Source organism: Hibiscus syriacus, unplaced genomic scaffold, assembly GCF_006381635.1.
Source record: "Hibiscus syriacus cultivar Baekdansim isolate YM2019G1 unplaced genomic scaffold, ASM638163v2 tig00117034_pilon, whole genome shotgun sequence".
NCBI lineage: Eukaryota > Viridiplantae > Streptophyta > Magnoliopsida > Malvales > Malvaceae > Hibiscus > Hibiscus syriacus.
Window position 1 is genome coordinate 5,750,128 of NW_024063533.1, and position 20,479 is coordinate 5,770,606.

At 33.8% G+C, this 20,479-nt stretch overlaps 3 protein-coding genes, 1 long non-coding RNA gene and 2 pseudogenes across 6 annotated transcripts; 3 read left to right on the forward strand and 3 right to left on the reverse strand.

Moving 5' to 3' along the window:
- Positions 1 to 464: 464 nt before the first annotated feature.
- On the reverse strand, positions 465 to 1,899 carry LOC120196675 (annotated as a pseudogene).
- A 2,446-nt stretch (positions 1,900 to 4,345) lies between these two features.
- LOC120196434 lies at positions 4,346 to 6,927 on the forward strand (annotated as a pseudogene).
- A 237-nt stretch (positions 6,928 to 7,164) lies between these two features.
- On the reverse strand, positions 7,165 to 9,120 carry LOC120196482 (NEDD8-conjugating enzyme Ubc12-like). 2 transcript variants are annotated; one of them, XM_039198288.1, is made up of 6 exons: positions 9,053 to 9,120; positions 8,423 to 8,536; positions 8,134 to 8,242; positions 7,898 to 7,976; positions 7,676 to 7,798; positions 7,165 to 7,602 (listed from the first exon to the last, which is right to left on the reverse strand). In XM_039198288.1, exons 2-6 carry the CDS (start codon positions 8,529 to 8,531, stop codon positions 7,465 to 7,467), a joined length of 558 nt encoding a protein of 185 aa, XP_039054219.1. In that variant the 5' UTR covers positions 8,532 to 8,536; positions 9,053 to 9,120; the 3' UTR covers positions 7,165 to 7,464. The 2 variants fall into 2 exon arrangements, with proteins under 2 accessions (XP_039054219.1, XP_039054218.1); XM_039198287.1 differs by lacking the exon at positions 9,053 to 9,120 and adding an exon at positions 8,689 to 8,719.
- Positions 9,121 to 11,457: 2,337 nt separating this feature from the next.
- On the forward strand, positions 11,458 to 13,073 carry LOC120196684 (phosphoribosyl 1,2-cyclic phosphate 1,2-diphosphodiesterase-like). 2 transcript variants are annotated; one of them, XM_039198426.1, is made up of 3 exons: positions 11,933 to 12,230; positions 12,334 to 12,503; positions 12,750 to 13,073. In XM_039198426.1, exons 1-3 carry the CDS (start codon positions 12,010 to 12,012, stop codon positions 12,803 to 12,805), a joined length of 447 nt encoding a protein of 148 aa, XP_039054357.1. In that variant the 5' UTR covers positions 11,933 to 12,009; the 3' UTR covers positions 12,806 to 13,073. The 2 variants fall into 2 exon arrangements, with proteins under 2 accessions (XP_039054358.1, XP_039054357.1); XM_039198427.1 differs by lacking the exons at positions 11,933 to 12,230; positions 12,750 to 13,073 and adding an exon at positions 11,458 to 11,908 and having other exon boundaries at positions 12,334 to 12,740.
- Positions 13,074 to 13,590: 517 nt separating this feature from the next.
- Positions 13,591 to 14,226, reverse strand: LOC120196730. Its single transcript, XR_005523206.1, has 3 exons — positions 14,143 to 14,226; positions 13,963 to 14,029; positions 13,591 to 13,835 (listed from the first exon to the last, which is right to left on the reverse strand). It is a non-coding gene; the product is annotated as an uncharacterized LOC120196730 (long non-coding RNA).
- Positions 14,227 to 15,342: 1,116 nt separating this feature from the next.
- Positions 15,343 to 19,206, forward strand: LOC120196626 (dolichyl-diphosphooligosaccharide--protein glycosyltransferase 48 kDa subunit-like). Its single transcript, XM_039198386.1, has 13 exons — positions 15,343 to 15,698; positions 15,930 to 16,066; positions 16,152 to 16,277; positions 16,389 to 16,442; positions 16,521 to 16,634; positions 16,860 to 16,915; positions 17,004 to 17,045; positions 17,357 to 17,432; positions 17,588 to 17,659; positions 17,763 to 17,888; positions 17,970 to 18,074; positions 18,726 to 18,809; positions 18,888 to 19,206. Exons 1-13 carry the CDS (start codon positions 15,422 to 15,424, stop codon positions 18,933 to 18,935), a joined length of 1,317 nt encoding a protein of 438 aa, XP_039054317.1. The 5' UTR covers positions 15,343 to 15,421; the 3' UTR covers positions 18,936 to 19,206.
- Positions 19,207 to 20,479: the final 1,273 nt, after the last annotated feature.

The following is a 20,479-nucleotide window of genomic DNA, read 5'->3' on the forward strand; positions in this document are numbered from 1 at the left end:
ATCAATTTATTATTATGATTTACTTTTAAAGAAATTTAAAGGATTCTAGACTAGATTTATGAAGTTCGAGATATTTTCCAATGAAATAGACATCATATTCACGTTTAATTAGTCAAAAAGGAGTGAACTAAAAATTGTGGGGTCCAATACTCATCAAAGATGTCAATCAATAGTGACATGTGTCAAAAACAGTTGATGGTGATATATTATTGGATTAAGAGATTAAATTGATATTTTATAATAAAAAAATTAAGAGTTAAAACTAATATTTTATCAAAAGTTTTAAGGCCTAATTAATATTATATATAAAATTCAGAGGTCGAATTAAAATTTAAGCATTTTAATAGGATGATATAATATCAAACTAACTGCAGTTAATGGTTCAGATCAAGAATAAGACAAACGAAAAACACAAGGGATCACCGCAGTAGTTTACCCTCTATTCATGAAGGTGAAACGTGGATCTAGCATTTTTTCTTGCATTCCACCATTTCAACAAGTCCATTATACGAAGAACCGCCATTGCTCCAAACTTTCTCAGCACTAAGTTTGAGTTCCTTGACTCTGTCTCTCATTTCCCGTCCCTCATCATCTACAAAAATCTTCCTCACCATCTTCTTTATCTCCTCCCTTCCGACAACACCCTGTGACGGTAACGTTTCAGATCGAACTGCAATGCCCATTTCCTCCGTCAGCATCGTAGCATTCATTCTCTGCTTAGAATATAGAGGCCAGGCAATCATCGGCAATCCATTGGTAATGCATTCTATGGCTGAATTCCAACCACAACGTGTGAAAAAACCCTCCACACGATGGGTGGTTCAGGATCTCCACTTGCGGAGCCCATTGTGGGACGATCACTCCCCCGTCTCGGGTCCTCGAAATGAACCCTTCCGGCATGTAGATCGAAATATCTTCGTTATTGTTCCCAAACTCCAGGCCGGCGCCGCAGCCGGATTTTTTTATAGACGAACGAACAACCCAGGTAAACCTCTGCTCGCTCAACTCTACACCCCAAGCTTATTCCGACATTTGTTCAAGTGAGAGCCCTCCCATACTTCCAAAGGATATGTAAAGAACAGAGTCAGCAAGTTGCTTGTCTAACCAGTCAACTAGCTCGTTTTTCAGTGCCGGAGACCCCTTGGAGTTTATCGGCCGGACTGGGAATATTTGTGTCTTAGCAACGCCACCCAAGAGTTTAGACTCTCTCAACGAAGCTAGCGTTTTCCGCTGCAGCTCTTCCCATGTGTTCACCAAAATCCCATCGGCCTCTGGAATCTCCATACCGATTTTCAAGAATTCACGATAATTCGCTGTCGTTCGTAACAGCACTGGATCCGGCAAATCTTCTGCTCGAATCGACGAGCAACCTGGAAGAACAAAGGGTTCTTTCTTACCAGCGTACTCTCCTTCCACTTCCTTTTCCAGAACCGGAGTGTATACGAGCACAGCAAGAAACCATGCATTCGTGGAAACGAAAACGTATTTCGGAATCTTGAGCTCATCGGAAACTCCTAAACACTCCATTGAAAAAACATGAACGACGAGAGCAATTGCCTCAGTCTTCAAGCGAGACATGGCAGCCTGAAAAGTAGGCCTGACGAGACGCACGGCGGCAGAAAGTGATGTGATTCCCTTATCGCCAGGTGCAACGAGGTTTGAGATGTCCGCTGGTGGGAGGTGGATGACATGGAATAACTTTGTACTGAGCGCAGCTTGTAACATGCGCGACTCGGCTACAGCTGATTGGGTAAAAGAAGCGACAAAAATTGTTATCTCAACGTCCTGGAAAGTGACAAGGCGTTTGCCGAGCTCAATAACGGGCGTGAGATGGGCGGGGGCGGACAGTAATACAATATGCGACTTCGGGTTTGATGGCTCCATTGTTTCGAAAATCTAAAAAACATTTTGCCATTACAGTATTTAACAAAGAAAAGAGATGCTTGTTTATAGAGAGTAGTGTAGCCAACTACGTTTAGGATTTGTTATATTGGAAATGACTAGTGGGAACTGGGAAGAACGATAACTGCGGACCGCAGGAATGATAATCGAGACTGTACTAAAATAATAAGGTGGCAAAGTAGGTTTCTTCATTGTTTATAATAAAAAATTGAATAAACTACACCATATATCACTGAACATTAGGCATCATATCATTTATACTACTAAACTTTTAATTTTGCCAATTATAGTACTAAATGTTGATTTTCGTTTTAATTATACCACTGGGCCATTAAATCGTTAACAATCAGATCAAAAAGATGTCGTTTTAGTGAGATGTCTACATTGATAGCAATCAGCCATGTCGTCGTGCCTTTAACGATTTAACGATTCAGTGGTACAATTGAAACGAAAATCAAAATTCAGTGCTATAATTGCCAAAATTGAAAGCTCAACGGTATAAATGATACAACACTTAAAGTTTGATGGTATCTGATGTAGTTTACCCTAAAAATTTAAAATATCAATTGCTAACAAATTGTTCAACTATTTACGTATCCACAACAGATTTCAAAATGTTGGCAGTAATTTTACATTTTTTTCCGACGATATTTGACTTATTTAGGGAAAGAAGGTGAAAATATATTTTTCAAGAAAATAGGTTTTAAACATTATTTAAGGAAATAAGTTAAAGCTAAAAAACTAATTTAATAAGATAGTTGCTTCTACTGCTTATTAGCAGTCTTTCTTTGTAACAACAACACTAATAATAATGATAATAAATATTAATTTAACTACATATCAAATCATATAAATGAGGTAAATGATAAAATTATCCTAAAAATGATTGATAGATTTGATAGAGTTGTTTTGGTGAGATAATATGATAAAAGATAAAAATGAAAATATAATTGTTATTATTTGTTTAAATTTTCAATAGAATATTTTAAATGAGATAATTTTAAAATTCTAAAAAAATAAATTTAATAATAAGAAAATAACAATAAGTAAAAACTTTCACCCCGAAATTACTTACCCATTGATTGCGTAATTTTGTTTGAATTTATAAAAAAGTATTAAAAAAATGTGGTGTCTAAGGTACTAACTTAATTTTTTATTCACTTTAATCTAATATATTTATCTATATTCTCGTAAATATAACCAATTCCTACAAATATACTCTACTTGTATATAATAAAAAATACATAAAAATCTAAAAATATTCATAATAAAAACAAGGCTAAACTGCGTATTTAGTAACCTAATTATTCTCATGGTTTCGTTTTAGTCACCTAACTATTTGGAGTGAGCGTTTGATCTAGTCGAGTAAAAAGACTTTGAGTTGGCGAGTCGTATTTTATAACTAAAACTTAATTTGAATTTTTTTTTCGAGTCGAGTTGAGTTATTCGAGTTTTTGCTTAAATTTAATTGTAGATATTTATTATATTATGGTACTATTTGATTCCAATTTAAACTGTTTTCTATAACCACATATATATATATTCAATTTTTTCCATATGTGATATATATATACTATGAAACTCGACTTAAACTTAAAAATTAATCTACTAATTACTAAAAAAATTCAAATTATTCGATTCTATTATATAACTCGACTCGAATTTGAATTTTTTTGAGTTGAGTTTATGAAATTACAACTCGAAGTCAATTTGTGTCTAGTTTTTTCGAGTCAGATCAAAAAAATCGGATTTTCGAATCGAGTAGAGTTTTGCTCACCCCTACTAACTATTTTCTTTTTCAAAAGCATACCTAAAGTTACATTTCGATCCCGTTTTAGTCACCCATCGTTAAAAAACAAAGCTGCTAACATGATACCTTTTTATTTTTCAATGATGATGTGGTATATCTTACGGTGACACTCATCATCACAATTAATCTTTTAACGACATATGACTAAAACGAAATTAAAACATAACTTTAGGTGTTCTTTTGAAAAGAAAAATAATTGAATGACCAAAATAGAATCACAAGAATAGTTAGGTGACTAAATTCATAGTTTACTCTAAAAAAATTTAATTTTGGTTAAAACGGTGGGATTATTTTATTACAAGGGAAGGCCATGAAAAGGAAACAAAAAGGTTGCGGACAATTGCTAGCTTCACTGTTGCTCCTGTTACAACTGATTCCTGTTTTAACTAAGGAAATGCCAAACAACTCGACCTGTTTTATACGGACACCACAGATCCTGGAACTATATTTCAAGCCCACCATGAAGCCTTCTTTCATTTTCCTTCAAAGCTTTGGTTTTTGCAACGAATGTTTTGGCCTTTTCCTTAACTCCGTCCTTTTTCTAGTCAACCCTTAACAGTGTTATCTTCGTTCAAAGAAAGATAATCATTCATTTAATTTTCAATAAACAAGTCGTGTTTGATTTGTATTTGAATATTTATTATTGGAAGGGGGGGTTAATTTCTGATTAGTCCCTGGATTGTCGGAGTCTTCTTTCCATTTCAACGAGGCAAGTGGGTGTTCCAGATCCGTCATCGAGCTTGGAAACGCATTTTCCCAGGATTTTAGCAACTTTTCTTGCTTTCTTTTATGGGCTTATATCGGAGCCATTTAAGATCTTCTGCTCCGAGAAAGTCGAAGTCTTCGTTCCATACACATCTTCAAACCATGAAGTGAGTTTCCTTCTCAAATCTTTGTCCTTTTTTTCCAGATTATTGCAGCACTTATTGTTTGAATGTTTGTTGATTATGGGTACTCGGCTTTTAGCTTATTATTATCAGAAATATAGCAAACTAAATAGCTGAAGCAACAATAAACAAATTTATCTTTACCAGAAATTTTGAATTTAAAGTTGCTTTTTTGAAGAAATACTGTACAACCACTCAGAGATGATGTCAATGTATAATCCTTTGGGAATGGGGATGTTACTCTCATCTTTTATCTGCCTATTATACATAAACATATGTACATGTAATACATATCACAATTGTTTTGCCCTTCTCGTTGTATGTTACCCTGCTGGAAATGCTTATTCTTGTGTTGAGTCACTCGGTGATATGGTTTAAACGTTTTCTCAGAGCAAGAAAGATTTTCGGTGTTTCTCTTTCTATCCTCCTTATAAACTTGGCTGCCATCATGGAACGTGCTGATGAAAACCTCCTTCCCTCTGTGTACAAAGAAGTTAGCGAAGCATTCAACGCCGGGCCATCTGATCTTGGGTATCTCACCTTCATAAGGAACTTTGTGCAGGGATTGGCGTCTCCCTTGGCTGGTGTACTTGTAATTTAACTATGACCGCCCTACGGTTCTTGCTATAGGTACGATGTTCTGGGCCTTATCGACTGCTGCAGTGGGTGGAAGCCAACAGTTTCATCAGGTTGCAATGTGGAGAGCAGTCAATGGCTTTGGATTGGCAATTGTAATACCGGCACTTCAGTCTTTCATTGCTGATAGTTACATGGATGGTGTGAGAGGGACCGGATTCGGGCTGCTAAGCCTTGTTGGCACCTTAGGCGGCATCGGTGGTGGTGTTGTTGCTACGGTAATGGCTGGTCAGCAGTTCTGGGGTATGGCTGGATGGCGTTGTGCCTTCATTTTGATGGCAACTTTAAGTTCATTCATTGGACTCCTTGTGTTCCTTTTTGTTGTTGATCCAAGGAGAAAAGCTAGTGTCAATCATGATGCTGGCTTTAATTCAGAAAGGTACTAATTTCTCGTTCGATGTGTTCATATTTATCTGTTTCACTATCTTATCACCCTGTAAACACATGGTCCTTGTTTAAATTTAGTGTTCAGGTTGTGGCATTTTGATGGCTTCCTATATTGCTTTGGTGACAGCTACTTTGTATTGCAGGGATGAGTTGGTAGAAAAAGGAACTTCTCGTGTCTCGTCGGTTTGGTTCGAGTCCTGGGACGCCACAAAAGCTGTTATAAAGGTTCCAACTTTTCAGATAATTGTCTTGCAGGGAATTGTTGGTTCGTTACCATGGACAGCCATGGTGTTCTTTACCATGTGGTTTGAACTAATTGGTAAGTACATTCACAAACTCTAATAGCCTTTGTTTTTCTCTTTTAATATGGGATTAAAATGTTCAAATTGAGACCAATGGATGGTTTATCGCTTGATCTTTGATACCTTTGGGTCTTTATTTCTCTTCTTTTTCCTCAGGTTTTGACCATAATTCTACAGCAGCACTGTTAAGTCTTTTTGCTATCGGATGTGCAATGGGATCCTTTCTTGGTGGGTTCATAGCTGATAGACTGTCACAAATTTATCCCCACTCTGGCCGTATCATGTGTGCACAATTCAGCGCTTTCATGGGCATCCCATTCTCAGTGTTCCTTCTTAAAGTGATCCCACAATCAGCCAGCAGCTATTGCGCCTTTGCTGTCACCCTGTTTTTGATGGGCTTAACCATCAGTTGGAACGCTACGGCTGCAAACGGTCCTATGTTTGCCGAAGTTGTCCCACCTAAACATCGGACCATGATCTATGCATTCGATCGTGCCTTTGAAGGATCATTATCATCTTTTGCCGCTCCCTTGGTAGGTATCCTATCAGAGAAGATGTTTGGATATGATTCGAAATCTATTGATCCATTCAACGGTTCTCCGCGCGAGGCATTTGCATTGTCTAGAGGACTGCTGTCAATGATGGCAATTCCTTTTGGTTTGTGCTGTTTGTGTTACACGCCATTGTACAAATTCTTCAGTCAAGACCGTGAAAATGTTAGAATAGCCGCTGTGAAAGAGGAAGAGATGATTTGAGTGGATGGTTATTTTTTGAGAGCTTAATTCACAAAATCTCTTCTTTATTAGGCAAGAATGTACTATCTTTTCCATAGCAGCATGTTGCTCATGAAACTTGACTATCTGTGAATTCATTACCATGCTGGTAAAATGAAATACATTGATAGCATATAATTGTAGAACCATTGTTTTATCATCAACCGTTTGTGTTGATGAGCACTTACATATTCTGCACACACAATAAAGACATATTTGACATGATATCATTGATATCTTGTATGCTAATTAGCATAATTAAGCAACCTAAGTAGAGCATGCAATACGAATATCATAACAGAAGGCAAATCCATCGTAAAAGATTCATTTTAAGACGGTTCCAGAGATGATCTAATCACGTTGATGTAACTAAGGAGTCATTTCAATTATGGGAATGATGCAATGGATGATGTTCAACAAGAACATTGGAAATTCGATATCCTTGCATTGCACACAGCTAAAACCGGTAAAAGAAACAAAGATAATGTATTCATTTTGAGAGAGGTAATTTCATAATAAGGGCATTAAATTCAGTAGATTGACTTTACTCCATCCTAGTTCCGCATTGAAATGATATATGCCACAGAAACATACAACAGCATCAGGAAAGCTGCAGTGAAAAATTGAAGTTTATCTGGTTGGTCTTTCAGGAACACCGAAAAAATCAGTGGACAAAAGAAGGTAATTTTCGGGAAAATTATACAACCCGCAGAAACTCAAGCGTTGATGACATTTGTGCATTTGCAGTTTCAGCTACCTTCCAAAAGCTAAATGCACCGGGCAAAAAAAATTTGACCAACATACCCACCAGATATAGCCCTCCTCACATTAGATTCAAACATCTTTGGGTTATCCCACAACACTGCAGCAGCTTCATGGTTGAGGGGATCCTCATAATTTGGTTCCTGCACACAAAACTCAAAGGTTCAGATAGCTGCAAATTCATAGAATTAGTTACAAAAATACACTAGGCATTACCGTGAAAAGATGATATAATCCATAGATTACAGTATTTATACTGAGAACCGGTTTCCACTTTTCACGTAAGATGTTGAACTTGAGGCAAACATTTCCTTCCAAATCAAAGTTTGGATGGTAGACCTAGAAATTGGAAATACAAAATGATACAAGCCAGATAATAGCATGAATTCAGCAAAGGAAAAGATGATTTAGAACTTAGAAGAAAATAAGATGAGCTACCTTGGTCTTGCACTTAACTTTGGGTGCCTCATGCGGATAGATGGGAGAAACTTGAAATGAGAACAAAAATGTGCCACCACTTTAGTAATAGCAACCAATCAGTTGAATACTTGTTTCAAATAATAGCCACCACTTCAATTAAGATCTTTAACCAGAAAATTTATGATAGAGAGCAAAATATTATCATAGGGTCGAATCGAGACCTCAAAATAAGAGGCATGAAAGGAATTCCTTACAAATAATATCCTTCATCGGGTCGAATTGAAACCCCAAAACTCATCAGGTTATCCTTTCCATTAGAGAATGTTATAGCACAAGATTTAGCCAGGTTCAGCTCAGAAATATCTGCATGTAGAAAGTCAAAATAAAGCATGAGAAACACATTTGGATCAAACACAGATCCTCTTACGCCAATAGATCCAATGCTAGAACATATTAAAAACACTGAATCATGAAAAAGAATGGACTGAAAAAACACCTTAAGGAAATTTAAATAACTCAATTCACTAAACATGAGAAGTACACCTTTGTGCAAACGCAATTCTCCAGGACTTTGCTTTTTGGCAGGAGCTCCCCCATTTGCATTTTCAGCAAGTTCTCTCTGCTTTTCCTTTACTTTAAACAGAAGAATCATAGCTCCTACATATATATTGAAAATTAAGTAAACCCATTGATTTCTATGTCTTAATAACAAATTTTTGTTACTGCAGCAAAGCAATATCAATTTAAAATCTAGAGATTCTAGACTAAAGCATTAAAAAAGAAAACACTTGTTCATAACAAACCCTAACTGAAAAATCCAGTCATTATTATTAAATTCGATTTCCACACTTTCGACCTGTACACAGACAGAAATAGATCACCCTTTTAGCACAGTCAAAGCTATTTGACAAGACTAATATAAATCTAGTTAAAACAAAAGCAATAGAAAGTTGAATAACTGAAAAAGATTCAGAATTAAACTAATTATAACAGATCATAATCCAAGATAAGCTAGATGCAAAAAAGAAAAAACCTTAGATCGTTGCAGAAAAGAGAAAATTAATCAGATTTATGCAGATAAACAAAAGAGTAACAGTAATCAAGAGCGATTAAACGGGCAAGTGAAGAAAGCTATAGCATAAGAGTGTGTTGGTTTAGTAGATTGTAACATACCTGTTGGAAGAAAACTAAAGGAAGAAGGAACTAAAGGGATTTTTTTTCCTTGAATAAGAAACTAAAGGGAAATTGATGAAGTTGTAATTTAGCAATTGTGTTTGATGATGGCTGTGAAAAGTGTTTTTAAATTATTTAATTTTATTAGTTTTTTAATTAAAAAACCATTTTTAATAATAAAATAATTATTTTAGATAAAAAAAATTAAGAAAAAATGATTATATAAATGATTAAAAAAAATTTAAGTATTCATTTTAGATAAGAATACTTATAGAATAATGAATTCTTTATGTGGATTATTATTAATTTTTATTTTTCGTGTTTTATTCAAAATTATAAACATAATAATATTATGCCAAAAATTTGATTTAGTAAAATATTAATAAATTTAAGTAGCTAGAATTATTTTATATTTTATATTTTTAATATTTAATATATTAATTATCTGTAATTTTAGGAGAAAAATGACAATATTGTTAAAAATGTAATTATTTAAAATAATATTTGACTTTGATTTATTGAAAAAAATATATTTTATCCATTAAAATTAATATATTTGTCCACTCACACTCACAATGTTATTTTTTCATATTATATTATATTTTATATAAATAAATATGATATTTATGAAAACTATTTAAAAATACAAGTTTGATATACTAATTATAATTATATGTTAAATGTATTTTTTTTATCAAAAGTTAGATAATGTAACAATTAAAATATTTATATGAATTTTTATTTAAATATTTATATTTTAATATTAAAGTTTAACTTGTTGAAAAAACATATATCACACATATAATTTAGTAAAATATATATCCAAGTAATTTTATATTCCTTTAACCAAATACTGTAATTTCATATTCTTGCTAAACAAATGAAACAACATAATACAATATTCTCAGAGTAATATTATATTCCACTAATCTTATTATTTAAAGATAAACGATATTTCGTGAATCAAATGCACTTAGGTGGCGTTTGGTTCACTAGAATGTTTATGAGAGAATTGAAATCTGTAAAGAAATTGGAATCTGTCAGGAATTAGAATCCAATTCCATATTCTGTTTGGTTGGCAAGAAATGGAATTGAAATCCAATTTCATATTCTGTTTGGTTCGCAAACATGTCAGATGAATTTAATTTCAGTAATGTAAAATAACAGAATTGCCCTTCTTGTTTATTTGCTTTATTTTAGTTTGTTTTACAACTTACATGTAGTAATATATTATAAAAAATTAAAAAAATATTAAAATTTCATTTTATTGATTGATTATTCATTTCAATAAATTATAAAAATCATGCTAATAAACATCATAAGTTAAAATCATCGCAATCAAAATATGTTAATAAGTTACCAAAAGATAGAACAATATTTCGATACATTCCAATCGGAGTATGTTAATTAGTTACCAAAAAATATACCAAAAACTATTTTTATTCAATATATGAATTAGAAACCCAACCGGACACGACACAAAATAATAAAAAAATTATTTTTATTCAATAAAAACATTGACTTAATTGAAAAAAATTATATATAGAGGGGTATTATTGTAATTATTCTTAAATATATAAGGTAAAATTATATATTTTTTTCGGGTCGGTCCGATTTTGTTCACCCTAAACCCGAACCCGACCCGAATTTCACACTTAAAAAAACCCAACCCGACTCGACTCGAATATCACACTTAAAAAACTCGACCCGACCCGAATATATGAATTAGAAATCCGACCGACCCTAAATAATAAAAAATTATTATTTTTTCAATAAAAACAGTGACTTAATTGAAAAATATATATATAGAGGGGTATTATTGTAATTATTCATAAATATATAAGGTAAAATTATATATATTTTCAGGTCGAATATTTTTCACTCTAAACCCGAACTCGACCCGGCCCGAATATCACACTTAAAAAAATCGACCCAACCCGAATATATGAATTAAAAACCGACCCGACCTGAAATAATAAAAAAATATTTTTATTCAATATATGAATAAGTTACCAAAAGATTGATGAGGGTAGTATGATCAAATTTCAATTCCTTTCAACAAGAGAATTAAATTTCATCTATTCTTAGATGAAATTCACTTTTCCTCATTTGATAGAAAGTTAAAGCCACGAGAGATTCCAAATCCCTTGAAAAACTTAAACTAAACATGAAAAAATAATAGAATTAAATTTTAATTCCTTCTAATTCTAATAGATTTCATCTAACCAAACATCACCTTAAATTTATTTAGGCCCGTTTCCCCTATATTTGGTTAAAGTTAAACACGAAAATCAATGTAAAATATTTTACGGTCAGTTAACGTACAATTCAGTCATTGTCACCGGAAAACAATTTACCGTTTGAAAAGAGGGAAGTCATTTTCCCTTCCCCAACGCTCATTCATTTTCCCTTCCCTCTTTCCACTCCCAAAATTATTCGCGATCCAGTGACCTCCTTCTCACCGGCAATTATTGATTCAGGCGGACAGTCATCTTTTCAAGGAAATCTCTCATTTTCATCTTCTCGGTTCTTCTTCTTTGAGATAGATCTGTAAAAATATCTCATTTTATTGAGAAGAAGCGTGGGGTAGTAAAAGGAAGATGACGGCCGAGCAAGCCTCCGCTTTCAAATCGGTGACCGAATGGGTTTATTTGGATCACCCAAATTCCTCTTCTTCATCTTCTACTACGTCGGCTTTATCTTCGTGGGTGGTTGATGATTTTGGGGATCAAAAGAGTTTGGGGAGAGGGATGGATAAAGTGGTGTTTGAATTGCATTCCCATTCTAAACACAGTGATGGGTTCTTGTCTCATTCAAAGCTCGTTGAGAAAGCTCATGGCAGAGGGGTGATTCTAGGTTTCTTTTGTTTTCTTCTTTACTATGAATTGATTTCTGATATGGGTTTGGTTGTTTTGATTGCATAGCTGAAATAGAATAGTAAAAATTAGAATTTTCTTATGGATCTATTTGGGTTGCTGTTCTTTAGGTATATTGACTTTTTTGAACTGTATATTCGTATGGTTTTGCTTTTTTGGGAGCATATTACAAAGATTGCAGGCAATGGAGTGGCTCCTGGGCGATTGCATGTGGCTCGAGCAATGGTCGAGGCAGGTTATGTAGAGAATCTAAAACAAGCTTTTGCCAGATATTTATATGATGGCGGCCCTGCTTATTCAACGTTATATTTTCTTTATATCTTTTCCTGCTTAATTATGCCTAATTCATATTTCTTCACCTTTAGCAATGATATATGGAAAATTTTGTTTTGTTCCCTGTTATAGAGGAAGTGAGCCTCTTGCAGAAGCAGCAGTGCGGCTTATATGTGAAACTGGGGGTTTAGCAGTCCTTGCTCATCCATGGGCACTAAAAAACCCTATTCCGATCATAAGACAGTTAAAAGATGCGGGCCTTCATGGAATGGAGGTTTACAGAAGTGATGGAAGACTGGCAGATATTTGTTTGATGTGTTAAATTGTTGATATCCCTATTCGTAACACCTGCATGCTTTTACATATTGACTTAGCTGTCCATGTACTTGGGCAGAAAAAAATACTACTATGTTATGCTCGATTTCCTCGTGATTGCATAATTGCATATTTTGTTATTTATTTGCTTGTTTATATTGAGCTTAGCTTTACACAAGGCCGATATGAGACTGATGCTAGTTAAAAGCTTTTCATATCCTTTTGGTTTACAACATTTAATGACTTAGCGGATACGTATGAACTTCTGAAGCTTGGAGGATCAGACTAGCATGGGAGAGGTGGGAATGGTGAGTCCGAACTTGGAAGTGTGAACCTTCCAGTGCTGGTTTTGCATGAGTTTCTTAAGGTAGCTCGACCTATCTGGTGTGGTGCCATTAAGGACATCCTAGAGAGTTATGCAAAGGAACCCTCTGCTTTGAATCTAGCTAGGATCGCAAGATTCTCGAGGATGGACAGTTTAAAGGGAACTTCTCCCTTGAGTTGTGGTAAGGACTGGATCGATCGATGTTTATCGTCGTGGTTGACTACCGAAGAACGGCAGAATGCTAAATTTGAGGATATTAGGTTGAAGCTTTCCCTTGCCTCAATTGACCTGGGTGGAGTACAAGTTTCTATAGAGACTAAGTAGTGTGCTTCTTGCCGTTGTTGCCAAGACAATCCTGTGGGACATATCCTTTTGTTTTTAATAGTTTGGGGGGGGGGGGTGGAATCTAAACTAAAACTATTCGTGTTTGGTGGTAACTATTGGTCAACCGAAAATGCTTACTTTGAAATCTTTGTTTTCTTGAGAATTTGAGTGTTGAACACATATCAATATATAAACGAAGAGACTGCAGTGCAGTATGCTTGATCGGCCAGGCTTTTCCTTTGTTTATTGGCGTTTCATTAAAAGCATCATTGACACTGCACCTTTCCACACTAAATAGAATCAGCAGGGGCACGGTTCAGACATCTCTGTCAAGATTTTAGAACTGATTGTTAATAAGAATCAAAACAAAAATATCAATTACAGATTACAAGTGCATAAGCAATAGATTCTTTTAGACTGTAAATCTGACAGTTTCAACAATGATTCAAGGACTAATATGTTGTCATACAATCTGGGATGTAAACAGCAGCATGGATCCCTACACGGGCACTATCCCAAAAATACTCGAAAACCGTGTCGAAAGCCAAGGTGATGTATGGGAATAATAAGCAGATAAATCATCTGAATTTTTCGATTTCGACCTTCTTCTTGATCTTTCTTTGACCATGTTATACAAACGAGTCGATTATCCCTGCAACTGTGAAGATACCTAAACGAGAAGTGACACAATCTTGGTCATTTTAAACGAACATTGACATATTAGGTAAAACAAGGCCAAAATGCATAAGGAAATAAGGGATTTGGGAAAATATAGTGCGAGTTAGAAATGATAGCACCTCCAATTACAGCACATATATTGGTGATGAAGTGCAAAAATGAAATATGTTCCTCCCTAAAAGTGGACTGCACAGGGAAAGATGAATACCAATGTTATACCGTCTTTTTTCTAGATGTTTTCAAGTTAATATCATCATGATCTATGCTAATGATATCTGTTTAGAATAAAAATAACCTACCTTGATTGGAGAAAAGTCATAAAAGAAGTAAACTCCAGGATGAGCATTAGGACTAATGAACTCCAAATCCATGAAATGCTGTGTCACTGAATACTGTGCAGTAGGAATCATAGCACATCTCAGATCATGATCCAATAAACATGATAAAATAATTTGATTCTTACTCTCAACGTCTGAACTTTTAATAAAACTAAAAGGTAAAGAATAAAAACATATCGAATATGTATGCTTCTTTATTAAAAACAGATTCTGAAAAATATTTTCGGAAAAATTAATGTTAAACATTTTACAATGTAACATCCAAACACTGAAAAATATTTTCTGGAAAATATTTTCCAGAAATGTAATTCATTTTCCTGAAACTGTTTTCAGTGAAACAAACGGACCCTAGTAATGATCTTTTTTTTTTTTGCGAACCAAACACTCCCTCGAGACAAATGAGTTTTCACAATTAAGCTTTCATCCAAATAACACGAAGTGTTTTACAAATGAGTAATACAACAATTAAGTTATCAAAGACTCTTTGATGTTGGTATTTTGATTTAATAATGTATCTTGATCATCTTTAAATGTTTTGAGCTTGTTTTTATATATCCTCTATGATTTCTAGCTATTAAAAGTCGTTGAGGATGCGATACAGTCGTTACTTACAAAGAAAAATCACATTTATGGCATGTGGGATTGATCTTTTTTCAAATATTTGACCATTGCCAATAAAGGGATCAATCCTTCTATGAAAGAGTTTTGATTCTTTTTGGAAAGGGATAAATTCATTTAGGCTTTCTTAAAAAAGGATTGTTCCACTGGCTATTAGAATCAAAGGGATCAATATTTTGAACCAAATTTACTAAGAAATTTAACTTTTAAATGTAAAGACGATCAAATAAATATTTTAATAGATCTAATTAAATTGGAAAACATATAAAACAAAATTTTCAAGTTAATTTAAACTTTATTTTTGAATTTTTTTAATAAATTTGATTGAGTTCAAAATTAATATTTAATGTATTTTTAATGTAGATTGTTCAGGCAATGACGACACTCTTGTTCAATGTTATATATTTAGTTCAAAATTTTCAATGTTATATATGAACCTTACCATCTGTATTATTTATAGAATATAAAGGCTTATAGATCAATTGGGCTTCAAAGGCAGTCAACGGCCCGGCTCGAAGTTGACGGAAGCAGTGCGCTTCGCTGCATTCAACGGCCTCCTCCATTTCTCTTCTAACCAACCAGTAGAAGCCGAGAAGTAATCGCTGCACCAGAAACAGCGGAAATGAAGAGCCTTTCTTTCTTCTTCTTCTTCATCTTCATAATCTCTGTTTTCCCCTTTCTCTGTTTCTCTTTCAATCCAGAGTCTCCGACGGATCGCCGAGTTTTAGTATTACTGGATGATTTCTCACTCAAATATTCTCACTCCATTTTCTTCAACTCCCTCAAATCCCGCTGCCTAAACCTCGAATTCAAACTCTCCGACGATCCTTCTCTCTCCCTCCAACGCTACGGCCAGTATCTCTACGACGCCTTGATCCTCTTCTGTCCTTCCACCAAAAGTAATGTCACGACTCAAATAAACGCCTCCATTGTGCCCTCCTTTTTTTTCTTCTTTATAGCGCCGCTTATTTACTTGTTTCGTGTATCTCACTCGTTATTTTGAAATGTCTTGGCTAGAGTTTGGCGGATCTTTGGATTTGGCGGCTGTGATTGATTTTGTTGACTCAGGTAGCGCCGCTTATTTACTTGTTTCGTGTATCTCACTCGTTATTTTGAAATATCTTGGCTAGAGTTTGGCGGATCTTTGGATTTGACAGCTGTGATTGATTTTGTTGACTCAGGTCACGACTTGATACTAGCTGCTGATTCGACTGCATCTGATTTGATTAAAAACATTGCTACTGAATGTGGAGTTGATTTCGATGAGGTCAGCTCTTTTCCTTTTCTTTTGTAGTGAGAGAAATTCCTTTTAGTTTTTAACTTTTAAATGAATTGAAAAATAAATGTCTTAGGATTCATCTGCAATGGTTATTGATCACAAAAGCTATGCAATTTCCGGAACTGAGGGTGACCATTCATTGATTGTCAGTGATGATTTTATCCAGTCTGGCGCCATTTTAGGAAAAACCAAAATTGAGGTCAGTTTTACACGATTTATAGATGATTTTTTTCTTTGTCAAAGGAAGGTCTAAAATTGTTGGTATTAAGTTCTTATTTAAGTGAAATTTTGCTTGTTGCGAATGTACTAGGCGCCAGTGCTTTTTAAAGGGATTGCACATTCAGTAAATTCGGCCAACAGCTTGGTAAGTTTAAGATGAATGATGCTTTTTCTTCTGTTTAATATAGGCTAATATTTTTGAGGTTTTTTATACAACGAATAGGTTTTAAAGGTGCTATCTGCGTCCCCTTCAGCCTATTCTGCTAACCCGGAATCCAAATTGTTGAACCCTCCATTGCTTACTGGATCTGCCATTTCATTGGTCTCAGTTGTACAGGTATTTCGTTTCTTCTCGAGTATTTAACATTAAAATGAGCTGTTTATTTTCTTGATAAATTAATATTTTCCTTTGTAATTAGCTGTTGTTGTGAAGACATTTGGATTCCTAACATGAGCTTGTTACTCCATTCCTGTTGTCCCAAGGAATCTTGATGGTTACATGAACTATATGGTTTATAAGTGTCCACATGTTATTGTTGACATTCCTTTTATGTAAACGCAGGCCAGAAATAATGCTCGGATTATGATCGCTGGCTCTTTAGATTTATTCAGTAACCGGTATACATCATTTGTGGTGTTTTTGATATCTGGACTTAGAATAGTTTTCTCTTCGTTTTCTTTGATAACACTGCTCTCTGCAATTCAGGCTATTAAGAACTGCCGTGCAGAAAGCTGGGAGCCAAGATAAGTAAGTAAGATCAGAATATTTCCTTTTTGCATCTATATGTAAATTACTTGTAAAATAATCTTACCTTGCATTTTCTTTGCACAACACTATTGCTGATCAGTTGATCTCGAGAGTAAATAAAATTTTCTTCCTGGATGTAGCAAAAAATATCCCTTGAACTGTAATTTCATTGTGAGAAATATATACATAAATGTGAAATATTGGTTATTGGACTCCCCTTATCATGCACATACATTAAATGAACAGTTTTTTCTGTTTCAGTGATATTTTCAAGCACGTAGTTTACACTCTTCATGACTTTGCTTTACCAGATATCACAAATCAGGAAATGAACAGTTTGTAACGGAAATTAGCAAATGGGTCTTTCATGAAAGGGGTCATTTGAAGGTGAGGGATCCTGAACAGTTTCCATTTTAATGTTGTCTATATAGTCTCTGAAAGATTTAATTGTTTGACGAAGGAAGCCAATGGTCTTGCTTATCCAACTTGCTCATAAAACTACATTTTTTAAAAGCTGTCTCAAATCTTGTTCTTAATGTCAGGCTGTTAATCTCAGACACCTCAGAGTTGGGGAAACAGATGAGCCTGCAATGTATAGGATCAAAGATGACCTGGTACTAAATACATCAATTTGTTGCATTAGAAGTTTCTGTTGAAAATACATGTAGTTACAAGAACTATTCACATTGAATCACCCAAAATATATGTGCAATACAGAAATTCTCTGTTGAGATACATGAGTGGTCTGGAAAGAACTGGGAGCCCTATGTGGCAGATGATGTTCAGGTCCAGTTTTACATGATGAGCTCTTACGTGCTGAAAACACTATCAACCAACGGGAAGGTAATTTTTGGCCAGGTTCATGTTTATTAGACTTTGCAACTGTACTTTTGCACTCTTATTTTTATATTCATAAATTTACAGGGTTTGTACCTTGCATCATTCAAGGTGCCTGATGTTTATGGGGTATTTCAGTTTAAGGTTGACTATCACAGGCTTGGTTACACTAGCTTATCTCTTTCCAAACAGGTAAGCTTTTAGGTTTCAGAGCCTCATCTGTTTTCTCAACCAAGCAATGACTGAACAGTACTTTATTCTATATGTATGAGATTTCTAGGTGCCTGATGTTGTAGCTTAGTACTTAATATTAGAAAAACTGCTGAGGATATGAGAAATGGTCTTGGAATGGGTAAGTATTCTCCTTATTTATGGGACATGGGATGTGTTTACTCTGAAGCATATAAAACTTATTTTCCAAACCATGTCCCTTGAATGCTTCATAACATAGCGTTTTTGTTGGTATAAACTTGTTTTAGAACTATGAATAGCTCTTTCTTCTAAAGGAAGGCTGCTCTTCAAGCATCTTTGTAATGTATTTTGAGGAAACATTCAGCATAGTGCGTTTAAACAATCTTGATTTGCTGTTTTTTGTTTGTTTACAAAATATAAAAACTAATTAATGAGGCAAGCACAAACAGGAGCTAATTTAGGAGATTCCCTCCCAACTGCCAACTCTCACATACACATCAGAAATAGTCTTTGATTAAATCGTGTCCATTTGTTCAGCCAATTCACTGGAAACGGCTGCCTCTGTCACTGTAATCTGTATCCTACTAATATACTCCTAACACAACATTTCTCTTGTTGGAAATCTAATTGAGGAACATTATTAACTTGCAGATTCCAGTTCGACCCTTCAGACACAATGAATACGAGAGATTTATAACAACTGCTTTCCCATATTATGGAGCTTCTTTTACCATGGTAGTGTTTTTGTGTTATATATATATGTTGTCTTAAATAATAAATCCGTGGCAATTGTTTTGATTTGGTTGAATGCAGATGGCAGGATTCTTTATCTTCAGCATACTGTTCCTGTATAACAAGTAAGACCTGTCAATTGAAATAAATTGTCTAATCATCACCATAGTCGTTTGGGTTCTTTTTGAAGCAAAAAGAGAAACAGATCATCCTTCTCTTCACTCAACAAATATCTATATTTAGATTGGATTATACAGAGCTTTTCCAGGGTTAGATTTCAGAATTTTCATCTTTTGACAAGACTGTTTAAACCTATGACGGCAACTTTATATTGTTGAGTTGAATTTGTCATATGATAGTGAACTTGAACTCCATTGAATGGAACATGACAAAGGAAGAAAACGAGACCGATTTGGTAGTTTTCTTTATGGGTAAACTACACCACTCATCACTCAACTATCCTCTCACTCCTATTTTGGTCACTAAAGCTTATAATTTTTCGATTTAATCGCTCAACTTTATAATTGCTCTTGTTTTAGTCACTCTACCGTTAAATAATAAATGGCGTTGTGACATGAAAACCAACACTAAAATGACTTAGTTTTGGATCATATAAAAAAATTCAAATTCAGATCTAAATAAAAAGTTGTTTTTCTTTTACCCCTTCATTTTCCTCCACTTTCCTTGACGCTGCCTGCTCGGATGTCATTTTATGGTATTTTATTATTACTAGAAAAGTCGATATTTCTTGGTTATTCACAACCAAAACATGAATTCGAGCATCTTGAGCCTTTCATGTGAGACAAATTTCTAGTTTCTTAGTATTCGTTTCAAGTAGCTTTCAGAATCTATTTAGTTAGTTTTGTTTTTTATAGTATTTTTATTTTAGATTTTTCAAGCATAATCTATCGAATTTTAAATTAAAAATGAAAAGAGTTCAATTAAATTAATTCATATAGTTAATTGTTATTTCAAGTAAAACTATAATTAAAAAAATGAAATTGATTCTCTAATTGGCTACGCTTGGTTATTTAGAATCTTTGGCATTCACGCTTTGAAGGCCGCCTAAAATCGTCCCTAAAGTATCTGTTATTTATACAATTGGTCATGGAAGTTTTTGATTCTTGTGTTAATTTCAAGTTTGAAAACATGCGCCCTTTAATTTAAATTTGAAATTTAATTGTTTAACACTTAATTAAAATAGAAAAAAAAACAATAATTAAACAGCCAAAAATATTATGAAGCTTATTTTTCACCAAATTAAAATCCAGTTATGACTTTTTTTTATTGTTTTAAAATATAATATATCGTATATAATATGAGCAAAAATCACATTAGCAATAATAATTTTTAAATAGAGTGCTAAATTTTCAATCTAGATTTAATAAATATAAGATTATAAAGACAATCAATTTTAATTTTTTTAAGTATTTATATTAATAAATCTGTAAAGTCAATCAAAATGTTAGAAATCTCATACAATATCAATAATTATAGTCGTTCAATCAATAACACTTAATATTATATAAAAATTTCTTATTTATTATAAATAATACCACAATTTTGTTTTTTAAATATTAATCAATAATTTTTTTTATAGTAATCAATAAAGTTTAAAAATCAAAGAATGGTTACAAAATTGATTTTTTTAACAAAATAGTTTTGAACTTGTT